Here is an 18,971-nt window from a genome sequence, read left to right as displayed (position 1 = left end):
TCTCAAATGAGGAGACTGCTGTGAAAGGTGAAATAAATCAGTTCCTGTGAGCTATGAGTTCTGAGTTCTGACTTGGGGCCATTAGTTTCAATACTTTTATCTCCCCTGTGTGTCAAGATCTGCAGATCTGAAGAGAGTTTGTTTCAAGTGACCCATTTTTTTCCGAGGGGCTCTGCAGTGGCATCTGGATCTTCCTTCAGAAATCTGTTCTGTTTGTAGTTGGAGTTGCACAAACGGGCAAGTGTTTTCATTCTTTAAATAAACTTTGCAAATAGATACATAGGCTTCCCTTACAGCTTTTCACTGAAGTATTCTTTTTAATTGCTTACTTATCTCTCAGAAATAGTGTTTTAAAAAACTGAGAAAAGATGTGAAGTATTGTACTATTCATTGCAACAAAACCAAATGCAACTTAATCATGAAACAAGGCTTTTGACAATGAAAAAATATGTTATACTAAAGAAGGGGTAAGATTTGTCCTCTGTGGCTACAGGGTGTTCTTTTCCCAGGGGAACTGGAGCAGTGCTGCTGAACTGCTGAGTTGCAGATGATTTCATGCATCAGGGGATATAGACAGCACTCTGCAAACAGGAGCAGATTAGGATGCCCTGTATACTATTGCAAGAAGAAAAAACATATAATCTCCTTATAGAAGGTCAGGTAGCTAAAATAATCAATTATTTTGTCATTAACAATTGTTTCCAACAGGCCAGTGTGAAGAAGTAGGATGGCACAGTGTTACTACAGAGATTTTTCTTACTAAAAGGACGACTGGGTCCTAAGCCATGTGGCCTCAAATTCAGAGCTTCACTAGGGCTCTGTGTGCTTCAGCACTGATGTTTTGTTGACCCTTGTAGTTTATTTCTGGACAGAGACTTTGTCTCTTACTGTTTTGTGGAAATTGTCTTTTTAGCATTAAAAGTCATTCTAGACTGAAAAAAGGGGGGGGGGGGCGGTAGGGAGCAGGGGGGGGGGGGAAGACCATTTCCCTTGAAAAGAAAGATGTGAAAACAAAATACTTCAAATTTAAACAAATATATACTTTGAAACACCCAAGTCATTGAGCCAAATCCTTTCCAATGAAAAGATTCAGTTTCAACACCTCAATGTTTTCCTGTTAACTACTGTTTAATCAGAAAGGTCCTTAAGCAACTCTATTTTGGCATATTTGCTTTTGTATTTATTATTGTTTTCTCTTGGGTTCAGATCACTCAGTAAAGAAGTCAACCATGACAGTGGAAACCGAATCCAGCAATGTCGATGACTCAAATCAGGAAGCAGAACCTGCCCAGCTTTTGGATGATGAAGCAAACAAAAATCTACCGGTCAAAAAGAAGACTTCCTGTTGCACAGGCTTGAAGGTTTGGTGCCTTATCAATATCACCACAAATTACCGTTGTCATATGTTAAGAAATGTTGTTCAAGATAGGACATGACAAATTACTTCATTCCTGTTCCCTCTACCTTTTCTGGAACTGGATACACACTGGAGGTACAAGGAAGGGTTGGATCTTGTCTTTGTCCTAAAGAAAATAAAAAACCCTGATTCAACATATTTCCTCTCAAGTTACTCATAGGTAGATCCCCTTTTTGGAGAGAGGTAGCAACCTCCAGTGGAAGACTTGAAGCATCCTAAAATAGACGGCTATGATACACTGTTGTCTGCAGGTTGCTATCACCACCCATTCTCGTAGGCCCAAAATAAGGTGAGGTGAATTGTATTCCAGGACTTTTATCTAATCCAGGGCTGTGTGTCAAACAGTCCACTGATTCCCACAAGCATCCAAGCTTTCAGGAATGCACAAGAAGAATTGACGGAACAAAGCAAGTAAACTAATGAGAATTTTGCTTTTGTGTTAAAGCCTTGGTGTTTATTGCTTCTGGCTGAGCTGCAAATACTACAAGGGCAAGATTTCTTTTGACAGTGATGTGTTCGGGTTTATGTTTTGACTACCTCTTCAGCCAGCTTCATCTCGGGTTAAATTCCATAGGCCTGATGGAGTTACAATCAGGGACACATTTCTTTCTATAAAAAGGTCTGTAAAATGAAAGATTAATGGAAAAAAACAGGTAATTGCAAGCTTCTCAAACATCCAAAATAGTTTGGCTCAAGTATCAGGCAAAGGTTGTTCTATCTTTTTATTTTATATGACTCACATTTGCCACCCATATACACCTGCAAAAATAGAATCTGATTTCTCTGGGAGACTCGCAGGACTAACTTCGCCATCATGTATGTGGGCAACGCTGCACGACTGTGGATCTATGTCTAACTTTATGGCAATTAGAGTTTAATAGACACAATACCTTGGAGGTACTAAAAGACAAACTGTTATTCTTCCTCACCTTCCTGTTAAATGTCTTGTGGTTTACCTGGGGATTGCATTTTCAAACCCAAAATATCCAAGTCATTTTTGTTTGTGTTTTCATGATTATCAGGGGTTTGTGATTTCAGCCAAACCCCCCGAAAGCACTGTTGGCATAGCACAAGAAAGGTGGTTCTCACAGACTCTTTGACAATTGAGATCAGGAAATACAAACCATGTCAGGACAAAGCCCACACTTGTGAGATTTTTCTCTTTGTTCTTAGACAAAAAGAGAATAAATATACCTATTTTCAAGCTTTTATTTCCAGTATTGGCTTCATTCCTTACAGTAGATAGTATTGCAAAGTCTAAATCTATATTTACTTTTATTTACTTACCCAATGTTGTGTTGTATCGGAACTTTTACCTAGTGAGCAATAAGTCTATTTGTTTTTTAGACTATGTTGAAATAGTTGGATAATATTTAAACAAACTTAGTTTAACTTTTTATCAAATACATCTTTATTTGCAAAAGCCACAATGTGTGTTGATGGAAGCAACTATAAAATTATAAAGAGTATTAAGCTTTCCATTATGAGGTGTATGATATACAGGCGACATAGCCATGATCCACACATTTCAAAATATATCATCTGAGACAGACATGAACTCAACCAGTCTGTACCACCTTCCAGATACTGGGACACCATAAAAACTTGCATAAAGCCTTTGTTTTGAAGCCATAGCTATCTATATATTTGAGTTAGAACCAGTTATGAACTGGCCTAAAATAAGTGACATGTGACCCAAGCAGAAGTTAATTGGGGCTAAGATTAATTTTAGGTTGGACTAGTATTAGTACATCTATCCTGATTAGGTATTTTACCTCTGGCAAACTTTACATTTCTGCAACATCTAGAAATCCCACCATTTTTGCTGCCCAACACGGGGCCTCAGCTTTTTAATAAATTTAATGTCAGGATATAGGTAAGACAAGTAGTCCCCAGTGAGTTGTTTGCAAATTTAAGTTCCACAGTCCATAGACTTTCTGCTTTGGAACACCTCTGGCCAGCAATGCAGGGAAGATCAGGCTTTCTGGTCATTAAGACAACTATTGCAAACCTGAACCCTAAAGCAAGCAGCTGCCCTCAGTGCAGCACCTAGCACCAGCCCTCTCCAGCAGGGAAAACCAGAGCAGGAGCAGACATTGCTGAGAGACCACCCTGGCGCTCCATAGCATTAGGGTACATGAAAATTCACACAATGTTGTCACTGCAATTTGAGTAACAAACCTACCATGATGATGATCGATTGCTCCACACAGTTTTAAATGTATTTGATCCCTCTGTGACAAGTTTCCCTGCCTCTACCTCCCATTTTCTGTCTTAATCTTTCCTCAGGCATTTCTTGCTGCTTTATCATTCAGCTACTTGAGTAAAACTTTGTCTGGCACGATTATGAAAAGTTCCATCACTCAGATCGAACGAAGGTTTGACCTGACGTCATCTACTGTTGGTTTCATCGACGGGAGCTTTGAGATGGGTAATTGATATTCCATAACATGCAGAAAACTGTTCAGAGAAATACAAGGCACAGCACTAGGCACTAATTTTCGTTCATTACCTTCCAGGAAACTTGCTGGTGATTGCATTTGTAAGCTACTTTGGAGCTAAACTTCATAGGCCCAAAGTAATAGCTGTTGGATGCTTTACTATGGCTTTGGGAAGTCTTTTAACAGCAATGCCTCATTTCTTCATGGGATAGTAAGTACTAATTAAGATTTATTTGGGTAACCTAACATTGGAATTGGATACTGCTTTCTGGTTTTTGAATGAAACTTGGTGTATATTAAGTCTTAGATTTCCAAAGGCCTATCGAGCCTCACCTTGATGTGCAATGAATCATGCTTGACACACACATCACTGTTCATTAGATCTGGTTGGAAAACTATGGCTCCTCTGAAGTAAAATTTCAACTTCCCCAAAAAATAGGAAAATCACAGTGCTTTAGTTTTCAGTCAGACTTGTTCAGAAAAGAGGCAAGGGAGGAAATTATTTTACAAAATCATTAGAATTTATTTTTTCAGGAGGAAACATCTATGAAAATCTTATGAAAATTCAATTTTCAAACAAAACATATTGTTCTTTCTTTGAAAATCTTCATCTGTGCTACTATGCTGGTGCTATTGCTTTAATGAATTATTTACTATTCCTGAATGGCAAACTGTAAGAACACCTTATTGGGAAAATCAGTGTTAACCTAAGAATGTGGCATCATTGGTTGCTAACAGAGATGTCTGGATCATATAAGCAGGAAAGCCAAACCATTATGAACCAGAATAAAATTATGAGGAATGTAGAATTCACGTATGTGATTTCCAGAATAAGTTTGTACTGTTTTCAACAGGATCTCAAAGCTCTGAGCAGGTAACTTCATATTGAGTGATATCTCTACCTGACTGACTTTATAGTAACAGGTAACTCTCATGTAAAATCAGGGATTCAGAGCTTACTCTGTGAAGAAACCAACCCACAAAGATCCTCATTAGAAGAAATGTTGCTCCTTGAAAGAAGAAACCAGAGCCTTGTTGTGTAAGATGATGCATTTTGCTCTCCTGTGGCAAACAGCTGCTCTTCACACAAAGCAGCCTCTCAGCTTCACGCAGAGCCTGCAGATGGATCAGTGCTGGTAGAACTGACCCCAGGGTTTTTTCCTGTTCCAAATGCACATGGCTGGTTAAACTGATTTTCTGTGGCTGGTTAAGCTAATTTTTATTCATCTTCTCCAGGCTCAAAGAATTACCGCATGTTGCTTATACACAATAATGTTTCTAGCCATAGCTTTGATACAGTGACAGCATATAGAGTAAGACATATTTCTGTTGCTCTCTTAAATGTATTAGAGTAATTTTAGGTATACAACTGTAAAAAGAAAACTGAGGAATGCTTTTTATTATGATAGTGGACCTTGTACTAGCATCAGACTTTTATTTTCCACTCCTTAGGCCAAACTATGTATCTTGCTCACCTACATTGGGAAACTCACAGTTTCTCATGAACCTGGGCCTGAATTTTTATGAGCAAATTGTTCTGCACTGTATCTCCTGATAAATGCTCTTTGTTTCAACCTGAAAAATAAGCCTGCTTGGTCTAACAGAGCCAGCCCAGTTCCTAGAAGCAGAATGTGTGCTTTACCGTGTTGTTCTGCTTAAGCTAATTGTACTTTGCACCTCAGCAGGGCTCGTATCTGGGAAGAGGATCATGCTAAAGCATCTGAAGAGCTACCAGCACATGAGCTGCTCAGCTGCCTCCCTGCAGCATTGCCCAGCTCCCTGTAAATACAGCTAAAGAGTGTCTTTTAGCCACTAACTTTATCCCCCCGCTACTATACAACAGCTCTTTCTAAAGCCAATGCCAATTAGCAGGCAAACAGGTACCACCTGAGGATGGCTTCGCCTCACTCCTCTACTCCCCCACCACCCCAAAATACATATAGGGGACTTCCACTCACACTCAAGAGATTCTTCTTTATCGTCTTGACTGTGGGGTCAGCATAGGGAGCTCACTTGGACCTGACCCGACCCCAAATTTTGACACCAAAAGTTCAATCCTATCTGAGTTACTTTCAAAAGCCCTTTTGAATTTTCCAGCTTAAAATGTTATGTCTTTTAGACAGATGATTCCAACTTTTATTTGTTCTTCATTTTAGTGTTTTGGTTTTCCAAATGTGCTTAAATAATCTTTTTTGCTCCTTCAGTAGCAGTTTGTATTGATATTTAAACAAAGATACTTTTCTGTTTAGAGAAACAGCAGTCAAGTGGTTCCTGCCCTACTACTCTAGTATTTCCCTAGTGCACATTGCTTCTAAACCTACTATTGTGTGTTTTCAGTTATAAGTATGAGACAGCATCACATACAGCTCCTTCAGCCAACTTAACATCAAGCATAAATCCCTGTTCCCTACATCAAGGTGTGAACAAAACCTTGTTGGAAGTCTCCCAATCTGGTAAGGAACTATAATTCTAAGTACAAATACAGGAGCTAGTTTTATCCTTGGTTGCAAGTGCAGTAAATCATTGGCCTATGCAAGTCACTCGGTTATATTTCCAACTTCAGTCTCTGCCTGTCTGGGAACACTACCAACACTTAAATGCACTTCGTGTATCTCTTTTGCAGAAGAAACATCCAGCAAACACAAATTATAAGGATCCAGATCCCCCGTTTCCTATGTTCATACTTCCAAATTACAATAAGATCTCCCTAACACTGAAGGGGATGCTGAGACGGTGTTCGAAGGGATTCAGTTGCCCAGGACCTGGAGTTAGGGATGTGCAAGAGATAGCATACAGGACACGAAAGTGCATAGAGTTAACTGGAAATAAATGGAGTTTTCTATGATCTATCTTACAATATGGAATACAGCAGTTTTACATGTTGCTTTGCATGGGACGTAGGTAGTAGAGAAAGAAGCAAGCTGTGCCCCAGAAAACACCTCAAAATTCTCATGTTAAAGATATATGTTACGTGCCAGGTAATATATTTATGACAATGTCAATCTGCCATTTTTTTTACATGAGCATTTTTTCTCATGGCTGATACCTGTATTTTAGAAACTGAATACAGTGGAGGTGGAGGAAAGTGTTATTAAAAGATTATTATAAGGTATAATGAGGTCAACGGCCTTTAATTGATCTAAGGAAAATGCTGTTAATGCCTTAAATACTAAACTATAATCGTTTTATGTGCTGAATTCCCTGTGATTTGCACTGTTTCCCATTCAACTATTCTATTACAAAGATGTAAACTCTCACCTGCAGGCTGTGAGAAGGAGCCATCATCATATATGTGGATATACATCTTCCTGGGAAACTTGTTACGTGGAATTGGTGAGACACCAATAGCACCATTGGGCATCTCTTATCTTGATGATTTTGCTAAAGAAGAGGATGTTCCTGTGTATGTAGGTAATCTCAACATGAAGTAAACTGAGAGATTTGTAGTATGAGGTGAATGATCCTCTGCAGAAGAAAATGTTCAGCCATTAAAATGTACTAGTATCTGCTTCGTTATATTTTCAGCATGTTTGCACACAATAGCCATGATGGGCCCAATGTTTGGTTTCCTGTTGGGATCTTTATGTGCAAAACTGTACGTGGATATTGGATTTGTGGATTTAGGTAAGCAAAACAGAGGAAAAATTAAATTAAGCTAACACTTGTTCATAACAGGTTCCTCTACACAGTTGCATAAGTTTTTATGATATTAATTATGTTAATATAATTTATATGTCATTTATATTTATTTCATTAATTTTATTATATACTTTTTTGCAATTTAATTAAATTACTGGAAGATTTTAGGGTAAAGGCAGAATTAGACAGGGAACATATTTTAGAACTGTGTTTTAAGATTAAATGATTAAAATACATGTTTAACTTTAAAAGTTAGTTCTAAGAACTCTCACAGACCCGAGATGTTTTACTAAACTGGGATCTTAGTGAAAGGATTCTTCTAGCATAGCCGTTTTACAGTTTTGGTGGATTACACACCCTTTCAACTGAGAATTTTACATTATTTACAATTCATGTAATGTTTGCAGTACATTATACACTTTTTTCCAGGCCTTGTTTATTCAGGTGAAAACACATGTATGTGTTCACATCTGCAAAATGCCAGAGAGGGCAAAGCAATCCCCATAAGTGGTGGCCGCGGTCCTTCATCCTGTTCCCTTTCACTGGAAGAGGCAGGAGCCATCTCTGAGGTGGTGTTTCCTGGCCAGCCCACCTCCCCGCTGCTGGACCAGCCTGACGGGGAGTCAGGCAGTATGGACTGGTGATGTCTTGCTCAGGAAAAGACCCACTGTAGCAGCAGCAGTGGATGACCCTGTTTTACTAGCAGGACGGAGAAGTTTTCAGATCTTCAGGATCCCGCAGTTAGATAGATGAACTATTTTGTGTTTGCCCTTTGTTAAGCTAATGTTTGATTTCACTTAAGCATAAGGACAGTGAGCCAATTCTGGTCACGCAGTGAAAAGTCTTATAGTGTTGGTCCACCACCAAACATGCCTGCATGTAACAATCATAAAAACATAACCAACTACTCTCATCTTCCTTGCAATATAAAGTTTAAAGTCATGGCTAATCTCCCCGATGCCACAGAGAATGCCTATATGCTTAATAGCAACCTATACAATTCAGGTTAGCAGAGGATGGTCTCAGTAGAAATGTATCAGCCCTAAAGGGACTCCACGCTTGGGGTCTGTCTGCCACCCATTTGGTTTCTTATGTGTTGGGTAAGGACCTCTGCGTTGCCATATATGCCACAAGACAGCAGTCAGCATAAGATGTAGAAAGGCAGATGAAACATATCACCATTCAGGGTATGATTCCTGATGCCTTCATTGCGTGAACAGTCTCTCATTAGATGATTATCATTGACACTGAAAGTCAGATGTTGTAAAATGTAGCTATTTTAGTAGATAAAGGGTGGGAAGGTTCAACTTCTTCATTTAGGTAACTTGTATCTGTTTCCCTCAATTCTAGGAAGCATCACTATCACCCCGCAGGATTCCCGCTGGGTGGGTGCATGGTGGCTTGGTTTTTTAATAGGTGGAGTAACCAGTTTCCTAGCTGCTATTCCATTTTGCTTCCTACCGAAGAGTCTGAAAAAGCTGGAGGAAGCCAATAATGACAAATCTTCTCATGGTCTCTTGGAAAACATGGGTGCCACAAGGAAGAAACTTACTCCTGCAAAACCTAAGCCAAGGAAGTGGTCAGTAATACTGAAAGGCAAGTGTTTTGCATGTTGTATAAATGTGAAAAGCAATAGGCACAACGTACACTGGGAATGTAACAGTTCTGCAAAATATTTTGCCTCCCCTGCACTTCAGTCTAAACCAGTTAGCTATCCCCAGGAAAGGAGGGGTCTGCTAAAGATTATTAGAAGTCAAAGAGCTTGTTCAAGACTGTGAGGTTCTGCATGCATCACCTGCAATGATTGCCTGAGTGGCACCTACCTCTAAAATTTTGTGCTAGAAGAAATTTGAACAGTGGAAAAGTTGTTTCTGTATCAGGACCTAAAGAAAATATTAGAAGGCTCCTTTTGTGATATGGAAAGCCAAGTTATTCATCTGATCATTATACAGCTCACAGAGACTCTGAAGCACATTGCTGCCTGAGGAAAATACAGCAGGCTTGAATATCAGCTCTGGTTGTGCAGTACTTAGGCTAAGAAAGGGGTGGAAAAGTGGTGGGAAGAGATGGCTTTGCATCATTAGTCAAATTCTCCTGTCTCTGTTCAGATCCCAGGGGAAGACATTGGGCATCTCCACAAAGGTAGCTCTCACTTAGCCTTGAACCTGTGATAATATTCATGTTAAGCTGAAAGAAGTTTTTGCTGTGTGGAGCCCTTTTAGTCTTCATGTGCAGATCTCACTAGAGCACCCAGGCCCTAACCCATACTTCCGTCTTCTTTTAGGAGTCTCTTCCTGTATCTCAACGTCTGGTGTTTTTCAAGAACATTATTTTGCTTTCAGATACTTGCATGCAAATGAAGATCAGTATGACTTGCACTTGGACAGCTGAGAGAAGGATTTTGCCCTAAGTTTTGTTGATTGCTTACCAGTAATTATGCCATGCATCTTTCAAAGCCAACTCATATATCCCTTTCTTTCAGATTTCTATACCTCCCTGAAAAAAGTATTGAGTAATCGAATGTACTTTACATTTTTGTGTTGCTCACTGTTACAGTTCAATAGCTTTATTGGTTTCTTGACTTACAAACCAAAGTACATGGAACAGCAGTATGGACAATCTACATCTAAATCTAACTTTCTAATAGGTGAGTTACACCATGTAATGACTGCTTATGCTATAAACAGCGCATGGGGATAAGTTCTGGCATGCTTTTTCTGGGACTGAATTCCTTGCAGAACAGGCTGATGTAAATGGCAGTCTCTCCTGAACTTGAACTATATAAAGGCAGCATACAAGCTATAGCTTTGGTGCCTATGGGACCAGAATAAACTATTTATATTATATTATATTATATTATATTATATTATATTATATTATATTATATTATATTATAGCAAGGGCACCCCAAATATGCAATAAATGTGAAGTGGGAGTTTTAATTGCTGCAACATCTGACAACCACCTTGCGATGGAAGTGGGGTTTGAGGGTTAGGCACTTCAGAAATAGTATATGCAACCCAGGGATTGGGCTGAGCACAAAGCCACTTAAGAGTCCTCACAACAGAACATAAAGCTGCCAGGGACATCAGCCTGAGGACAGACTTTGGCTCTTGAGCCCATTGTGACTCTTTTATTTTAACATTCCCCTTCTATAATCTCTTTCAGGATTGACATCCTTACCTCCTGTAGGTGTTGGGATTTTCCTAGGAGGGCTCATAATGAAAAAATACAAAATGGGCATCATTGGAGCAACCAAGTTTGCATTTACCATGTCATTTTTGGCCTACATCTTCAGTCTCCTGCAATTCTTTGTTGGCTGTGAGAACCATGTAGTGGCAGGAATTACAGTGTCCTATGAAGGGTGAGTATAAAATGAAGAGGAGTATGTTTTTCTCTGTGGCAGCAATAGTTCAAAAACTGTACAATGACATCAAGGCTAAATGAGGAACATGCTTTTGCAATGCTTAAGAGAAAGTGAACACTACCACGTGTCATTGTGATAGTTTTGTTGGTCAGCAGAGTGTGAGCCTGCCAAAGCACAACACTGGTTAAAGATTAATTAGAAATATATTAGCAAAATTGCATCATTACCTCACATCCAGCCTGCTTAGAGTACCTCATGGCTAGTGTGAACCTGTCTGCATCTCCCTGAAGACTTACCCACAGTTCAATAATTTGTCACTACGGTTCATTTATCAAGCCATACTGGTTCACAGCAGAAAATGTGGAACTCAACAGGCAGGATGCCAAGGGTGTTTGTATTTGTTGGAACCTAAGGACTAATTGTTGCTTGTCCTATACTCTGCAATGTTTTCACTAAGAATGCAAATGGTGGACCAGGGAATATGCTTAGTAAGCACTGAGATGAAAGAGATGGCAAGCACATAAGCTTAACTAACCCAGAAAGGAGAAGCTAAGGGAAGACATCACTCCTTGTTACAGATCTCAATACCCAAAGGATGTCTGAAAGTAGAAGGGAATACTGCATTATCCATATCCTCTAGGAAGAGTTAGGCTAGGCTTTAAGAGAGCAGTATTTTTTTACTGTGGAGACCAGGAAATCTAGTTTCTATCATTGGTGCATTTTTACCAACAGCTAAAGATGTACTTGATAAGACTGTCTCAACTGTTGCTAGCTCTCCGTTCAGTTAGGGGGTAGTCTAGCTGACCTCTCAAAACCTTTTAGCTTTTTCTTTTTCTTTTCTTTCTACACCTGCCAGCTAAAATGAGTTGCAACATTTTTATTTCTTTTAAAATTCTTTATAATCTAGTAATCACTTTAATAATATCAGTGAAAGTAGGATGGAATCTCAAACAAACAGACCAATACTGTAGAGACTCAGCTATGAAAGTGTATGTCCTGGGCATATGAGGTGGGTTTCAGGACAGCAACACTGTCACACAGAAGGGACTACACTGACCTCAACACTGAATTACAAATTTCTTACACCTGTCTGAATTTAACTTCCAAGCAAACCCATTCCGTACCATGAAAATGCCGTATTTTCTGGGTGCCACTCTAACTGCAAATGTGCCTCCAACGTGTGGGATCCTGTGTGTGGAGACAACGGACTCACATACATTTCGGCATGTCTAGCTGGGTGCACGACTTCGGTGGGACATGGAAAGAATACAGTAAGACTCTGTTTCAGTTTCTGAGGTTTTCTACTAGCTTATTTTCCATGTAACATCAGGGATTTAGTAGTATAGTGCATTTAAGGAAAGACAAAGTTACTGGGGACCAGTCAGTAAAATATTTATGATTTCTGGCTACAAACAGCACAGAAGACATAGAGAATTCTTTGAGTTACAGCACATTAAGCAAAAAACCCTAGGTCTTTGTTGTAGATATTGATTTTCATGTTTTGTACATTGAACGCAAGAGGGGAAAACAAACAGATCAAAGTGGTTACATGTTGCCTGAAGGTTGTCCATGGCTTGCATTTCATAAAACTCATTTTGGCTGCCCTGAGGTTTTAGCCAGCAGTTGAAGTACACTAAGATAGGGTAGTATCTTCCCTGATGCTGACCATTAATGTGTAGGTATGAAGAATGATTTGAGGGGAGGCAGCTTGGTTCCTCAGTGTGAGACTCTGGGATGGCAGGATACCGCTAATTTTTCTGGCTGACTAATTTCTGCTCAGCACAGAGTGCTGGGGATAATGCACAGAGTCCCAGAGAGGAAGCTCTAGTCCATGGATATAAGCCTTCCTTGGACTGTGTCATTCCCATGTTTTCTGATGCCAGATGATCACTACAGAAGGTACATGGTCTGGAGCTGTCTCTTGCACCCCAATAGTTTTTCTCTCCAACAGATTTTTATTTGTGGCTGGTTTCTCTCTGCTGTGTACAGTCATCTTCTCCAAAGACATTCTTTGCTTAAAATCTTAAGGTGGGAGACAGGGGAGAAGGGCTCAGCAGCATCTGTGACAGTAGGACTACTGCCTCCCACGTAAGTCTGTCTCTGTAGAGGTTAAGGTTTGTGGCTCACAGGTCCCCTTACCTCAGCACATCCTCAAGCCCCTGAAGCCCTGGCTAAAAGCTATTGCTCTTAAGCTATCAGCACACCCACTGCTGATCTCAGGGGTCTGCATGAGCTGTGTCTTGACAGGTAGCTGCTGTTCAGAGCTGTGAGGTACCTCTGATGGATGAGCGTTAGCAGAGAGGGACCAGTGATCCAGGTGCTTTTCACAGAGACAAATCAACTACCAGGTGGTGTCACCTAGCAGCCAAAGGCACAGCTCCTTGAGCCTCACTTTTCCACTTCAACTGCCCTCCAGGGACACAAAGGCTGAGGCCAGCCTCAGAGGTCATGCAGGTACTCCGAGCATCTTCCAAAAAGGGTTGGAAAAGAAGCAGATGCTGTCCATTGCCTCAAGAAAGGCAAATAAGATAGGAATGGGATGCTTAGGAAGGCTTCAGGCTCTGCCTGTGTCCGAAGGCAGGATTCCCCATGGCATGAGCAGTGCCCTATCAAATCCGCTTCATGTCTTCCAGGTCTTCCATAACTGCAGCTGTCTTGAAGCCAGCAGTTCATGGACAGGAAATAACTCTGCCACCTTGGGACAATGTCCAAAAAGTGAAGATTGTTCAAGGAGGTTTGTTTACTATACAGTAATACAAGTCATGAGCGGCTTTTGTTACGCTTTGGGAGGCACCCCAGCATACATGATTATGTTTAGGTAAGTAAAACTAACTCTGTACCAAAGGTTGAGGCTTCCCAATGAGGGGATCAAAATTATGTTTAGGTTCCTCTCTTTCCCTTAGGAAAAAAAACCTCTCTTGCAGTATAACATGCTTTCTTTAATGAGTTTTGTTATTTGTTTGTAGCTGTTAGCATCAAACCTTACCTTGCTGCTGTCTGTAAGTTGGTTCTAGTACATTGCTGCCAACTACTGCAAAATGGTTTCTCTTATGCCTGTCATACGCCCAGGTTTTCCAGAACACATCCTCTTTCTCTGCTTGGATATTCTGGCTGTATGGATTCTGAAAATGCCATGCATTTGTCAGGATTTCTGGATGTGGGGTTGCCCTAACAGACTGTGCTTATCAGATATCTGGAAATTCAGGACATCTGAGGGCTCTGTCTGAGGCTCCTACGCTCATGTCTGTTGAGGTACACAGGTGCAGGTGTACCAGGATGTGATTTGGAACCACGTACACAAATTAGCACATACTTTTCAGTAATCTGAAGAGAAAGCTCACTCAGTAGAAAAATGCATTAATGGTAAATTTAATGGTAGTCCTAAGGGCATCATATCATCCTAAATGAGCATGGAAAACAGAATGCGAACTCCCCTCCCTTCCTCATCTCTGTGAGACGTCTTTCTGAGCGTTGACTATGTTAATATTTGTAAGGAGATGGCAGAGGCTGGATATATAATGGATTCAAGATCAGTGCCCATTTCTGATGCTAGTAGTGTGGTTCCCCATGAAACAGATGGGCATATTGCCAGACAGCTTTGTGTAGTTCAAGAAGTGGTGTTATACAGAGGAATGTCATTCAAGAACAGAAAGATGCCTTACTAATGCAGCTACTTGCAACATTTTTGTCTTAGGACAATATGATATTTCCCATCAAGTGAGTAAGGTATATCCCATCAAGTGAGGAAAATGTATGCCAGGGAGTTAAGGGAGTTAGAGAGCCCATTTCAATAAAATTAGAATGGACCGTGATCATGACTTTAAAATTTCACTTCTTTAATTGTCCTTAGTGAATGGACTTCCCAGGAGCTATGTGATGGAAAACAATAGATTAATTCACCTTCTTTATACCACTTAACATGTTTTCAGCAGATGTAGGAAGGACTGTTCTTCCAAAGCGTGGCTTTCTGTCATTAGGAATATTAAATTTACGGTAATTAACAGCAGTTTAATAGGCATGTCTAAGCACTAGATAGGCAAATACTTCATACTTATCTGTCTGTCTTTCAGATGCGTTCAGCCAGAGTTGAAATCTCTTGCAGTTGGTCTATACACACTGGTTATGAGAACGCTAGGTAAGAGAAATCATTCTGACTGAGGTGCTTGCTCATTTGGCTTTAAATGACACCAATGCAACTATCATTTGTAAACCAGATGTATCCTTGAAATAGCTGTTAGATCCTGGGCTGTTCCTGAAGATCCTGCTTTTTTCTGAAGGTCCAGTATTCAATCAAGAGTTTATTGGGACACCAGCTAACACAAGTCTGAAAATCTTTGACCTGCTGATTAAATACTGTTGCATTTTGGGAGCCTGGTGTTCCAAAATGGGAAGATTTTCTAAGAAAAATTGAAGTATTATCTTGAGTTTCTAAACAACACTTCAAGCTTTCAAACTTATGATTCAACCAATGCCTTATTGAGATAGAATGCTGCAAAATCAAATAGACATGTTCTAGTAGGACTTCATTCAACACTAATACGACTCTGCTCATAGTAGAGTGTTTTCTTCATGTTGAAAATTCACTTTCCTTGTAGACAGCTTAGATTTCAAGTCCCTTTAAACATGCTGCAATGCTCTTTTCCCCTCCCTTTTTGTTTGAGAGTTACTAATGAGATGGTTGATTAAGATGCCTAGGCAGGCAAGAAAACACCTCTCTGTTGCCTTTTGATCACTCTGTCAATGGAATAGGAATACCTGCATTTCAGAAATGTAGAGAAATGTGTGTAAAGAGACTAGCCACATGGGTTTGCTATAAATCCTAAAAATTCAACAGCTGCTTAAAAATGTCTACAATCAGAGCTAGGTTAGGTCTGTAGTCTCAGGATTGTGATGGGACATTTTGAGATAGGAAGGTATATCCACACTTTGTCCTCTTCTACTTTTCTCATCACACAATGGAGGGGCAGAATTTCTCTCCCTGCTCTCAGGACAAGCAATGCCAAGGGGATTCCTGGAGCAATTTCAGCCATAGGAAATAAAAAAAGCATTACTAAAAAAGAACTTCCCCCTTTCTATAGGCTTCTGCTTCAGCACATTAAGCCAGCATGCTCCTTCCATTGCAAGAAGGGGTAGAGCCACTGTCACTGATTCAAAAAAGCTGGCATTTCTCTTCAGTGACTCAGAGAGCAAATCTGATGTACTCCTGTCTTCCTCTAAGGAACCTCCAAACTGAGCATTTGTCCCTTCGTACCCTGACTACAGCACTGATGATTGTAATACACAGGCCTTTATAGATAGATTACTGAGTTCAGAATCTCACAGGAGCCCTAGAGTAGAACAGACTAAGACTATACCTGTTTTTTGCAAAATAAATTATTTCCTATATAAGAATGCAGGATGCTCCTGTAGGAACGAAGATAATGTGAAACATGGTCCTGTACATGCTGAAACCTGGATTCCTCTGAAGTTAATACTTGCCTTTACTTTAGCAAGGTTAGGATTTTGTCCCATGTCTGCCATGTTTTGCAGTAAAGTGTAAGCTCATATCTGGGCAAGTCACACTAAGGATTTCAACTGCTTTACCCTCATTCAGGCAGAAGGGACTATCAGCCAGTGTAGATAATTTAGGCTACGCATAGAAGTGGGAACTATGCATCAAGTTGAGTGCTCCAAATGCACAACCAGTCCAGCTCTCCCTTGCAAGAGCTGAGCATGCACTGGAAACCAGTTTGAGAAACCAATGTGCATGACTACAAGCCATCCGACCACATTTCCTGGGGACTGATCATCCCCAGGGCATGGAGAGGGTGTCCCAGCTTAGAGTTACTCTGATAAAGGAAAGGAAAAACTCTCCATAGTCCAACCCACCTATTGCTGCTGTTGCAGCATGTAACTTGCCACTAAGAAAATATAAAGGTCATTTCTAAAAAGATGTCTTTTCCTGTGATATCTTGTGACATTTTTTGCTTGTTTCCTTGCAGCTGGAATTCCAGCACCGGTTTATTTTGGTGCACTGATCGACAAGACGTGCTTGAAATGGGGAAGCACAAGCTGTGGGCAGCGAGGGGCTTGCAGGCTGTACGACTCCAATGCATACAGGTAGGCAAATTAGGGCACAAAAAAGCCTCACGCATTTCCTCTCTACAGATAGACGTGCTTTGTTCTGTTATGCTGTATTCATGAGGCCACTGATCAAAAATTATGGTTAAATACTCACTCTGGACTCACATTTAGGTAAGTCCATAATTCCTGAAATTGAGGAATCTTAAGATCAAATCTTAAACTCTTAGGGTTTTAGTCATCCTTTATGTTGTGCAAAAATAATTTAATATCAATGGCAGAGATTTCTGGAAATAATTATGTATTTTTAATATGCTATGAGTCAATTTAAAAGACCTAGGATTGTATAATTTACCGTCAAGAGGAAAGTTACCCAAATTTACCTTATTTGCAGGTAGTTTGTTCATACTGGTAAGAATGTTAACTTTGTGCATTGGTGACATTTGAGAGAAAAACAAATGAAAGAAAATCATACTGAGCAGCTAAAGGTATTGGTTAAACACAAACATTATCAGTCTCCGGGAGGAATATTCCAGAGATTTTTCTCAGTTTCACCTAAACCTTGGCCACTTAGATGTGTTTTTTTATTTTTACATATAATAGCCCACCCTGGCAATCTAAATATATTTCTAGCCCTAGAAAGTCTAAGGCCTTAAAGGGATCCAAAAATCTTCAGAAACAAAGGGAAGATGATGGAAGTTTTGCTTTGCAACTGCCTTCATAAGCAGAAAGATTATTATCAATTGTTCAATGGAAGTTTTTGCAAGCAAAAATGTCCAGTTTGTGGTACCATTCACAAAGAATGAATTTCAATGTTTTCCCCTAAGCTTTTTTTTGTATATATGTGATCCTTAAAAACCATTAAAGTGATTTTCTTCAGTGCCTTTGAAATCTTCTATGCTCTATCCCACAGGTATGTCTACTTTGGTTTATCAGCGGTGTTAAGAGGTCCTTCCTACTTGATTGCTATCTTGTTTTTTATATTGGTAAAGAAACACTTTCAAAATAAGAACTCCAGGCCTATAGAGAATGGAGGAAGAGAAGATGCTCCTATGAATAAAGAAGATAATTGCAAGACCAAAGAACGTTTGCCAGGTTCTTGTGATACAGAGAATGAATCATGTATTTAGAAAGCCATTTAGACCAGTGTCACATGAATCAGGACAGCTTCTTTTAGAAACAACTTTCACAATCTTATGAGTAACTAAATAATAAAAAATAACACTGGTCAGAAAGTAAAACTAATAGCAAACCTGTGATCAACAACCAGAAAAACTAACATACAAGTATGGAAGTGCCTTACATGTACCTGGTTACAAATAACAGACAGAACAAGTTACGTGAACTGAACCGAATTCTCAATAAAAGAAAACCTCTCTTGGCATTTCCAATAGAGCCAGTCTGCAATTTTTAAAGGGTCAGAGATGATGGCTGGCAGAACAGCCACATGCCAAAGGCCCGCAAAATGTGATGTTGATCCTGTACACAGATTCATGCAGTAGACTGTCACAGGAATGACAAGCTCAAGGCTAAAAGTAGCTTTCTGATTTCATCAAATTCAATCAGAATTCACAGTAAAGCCAAAGCCTTTAAGCAAAACACTTTCACCTTATCTAAACGAATCATTGTAACAATTTTCCATCGCAAAATTGACAAAATCAGTATTTTTCCAAAAAGCATTTTATCTTAGCTCAGCTGAAAATTTTATGCCTACTTAACATTACAAATAGGTTGCCATAAAGGAAATAATTGTTTTTTAAAATCTCAGCATTGTAGCATTTCATTAAAACCTTTTTTTTTTAGTTAAGTGACTATGAAACATAAGAAATATTCTGAATTTTGTAGTGATGATGTTTTCTAAGCAAAATCCATCCAACATATGCAGGTGGGTTTATTGCTGTGCCATGTACTGTCCAGCAGAGGACACTCAAACAATAACATTACCCCTAGGACTGCTGCAAATACTCTACATATTTGTCGTGTTCAGTCTTTATTGTTCTGGGAGAAGTTCATCATCAGGCAGGCAAAACACTCATCTGTGTTTTCA

The 18,971-nt window shown here is 39.7% G+C and overlaps 1 protein-coding gene across 1 annotated transcript; it reads left to right on the top strand.

The window, feature by feature from the left end:
* Nucleotides 1-1,229: 1,229 nt before the first annotated feature.
* On the top strand, nucleotides 1,230-18,054 carry LOC104831016 (solute carrier organic anion transporter family member 1C1-like). The gene is made up of 14 exons (XM_010566330.1): nucleotides 1,230-1,361; nucleotides 3,707-3,848; nucleotides 5,095-5,171; nucleotides 6,482-6,591; nucleotides 7,103-7,269; nucleotides 7,384-7,482; nucleotides 8,848-9,076; nucleotides 9,954-10,144; nucleotides 10,666-10,861; nucleotides 11,973-12,135; nucleotides 13,498-13,682; nucleotides 14,935-14,999; nucleotides 16,846-16,963; nucleotides 17,838-18,054. Exons 1-14 carry the CDS (start codon nucleotides 1,230-1,232, stop codon nucleotides 18,052-18,054), a joined length of 2,091 nt encoding a protein of 696 aa, XP_010564632.1.
* Nucleotides 18,055-18,971: the final 917 nt, after the last annotated feature.

The sequence above is a fragment of the Haliaeetus leucocephalus genome, unplaced genomic scaffold (genome assembly GCF_000737465.1).
Source record: "Haliaeetus leucocephalus isolate CR32 unplaced genomic scaffold, Haliaeetus_leucocephalus-4.0 Scaffold206, whole genome shotgun sequence".
Classification (NCBI taxonomy): Eukaryota; Metazoa; Chordata; class Aves; order Accipitriformes; family Accipitridae; genus Haliaeetus; species Haliaeetus leucocephalus.
Note: the sequence above shows the minus strand (reverse complement) of the source record. Positions and strands in the feature narration are given on the sequence as shown.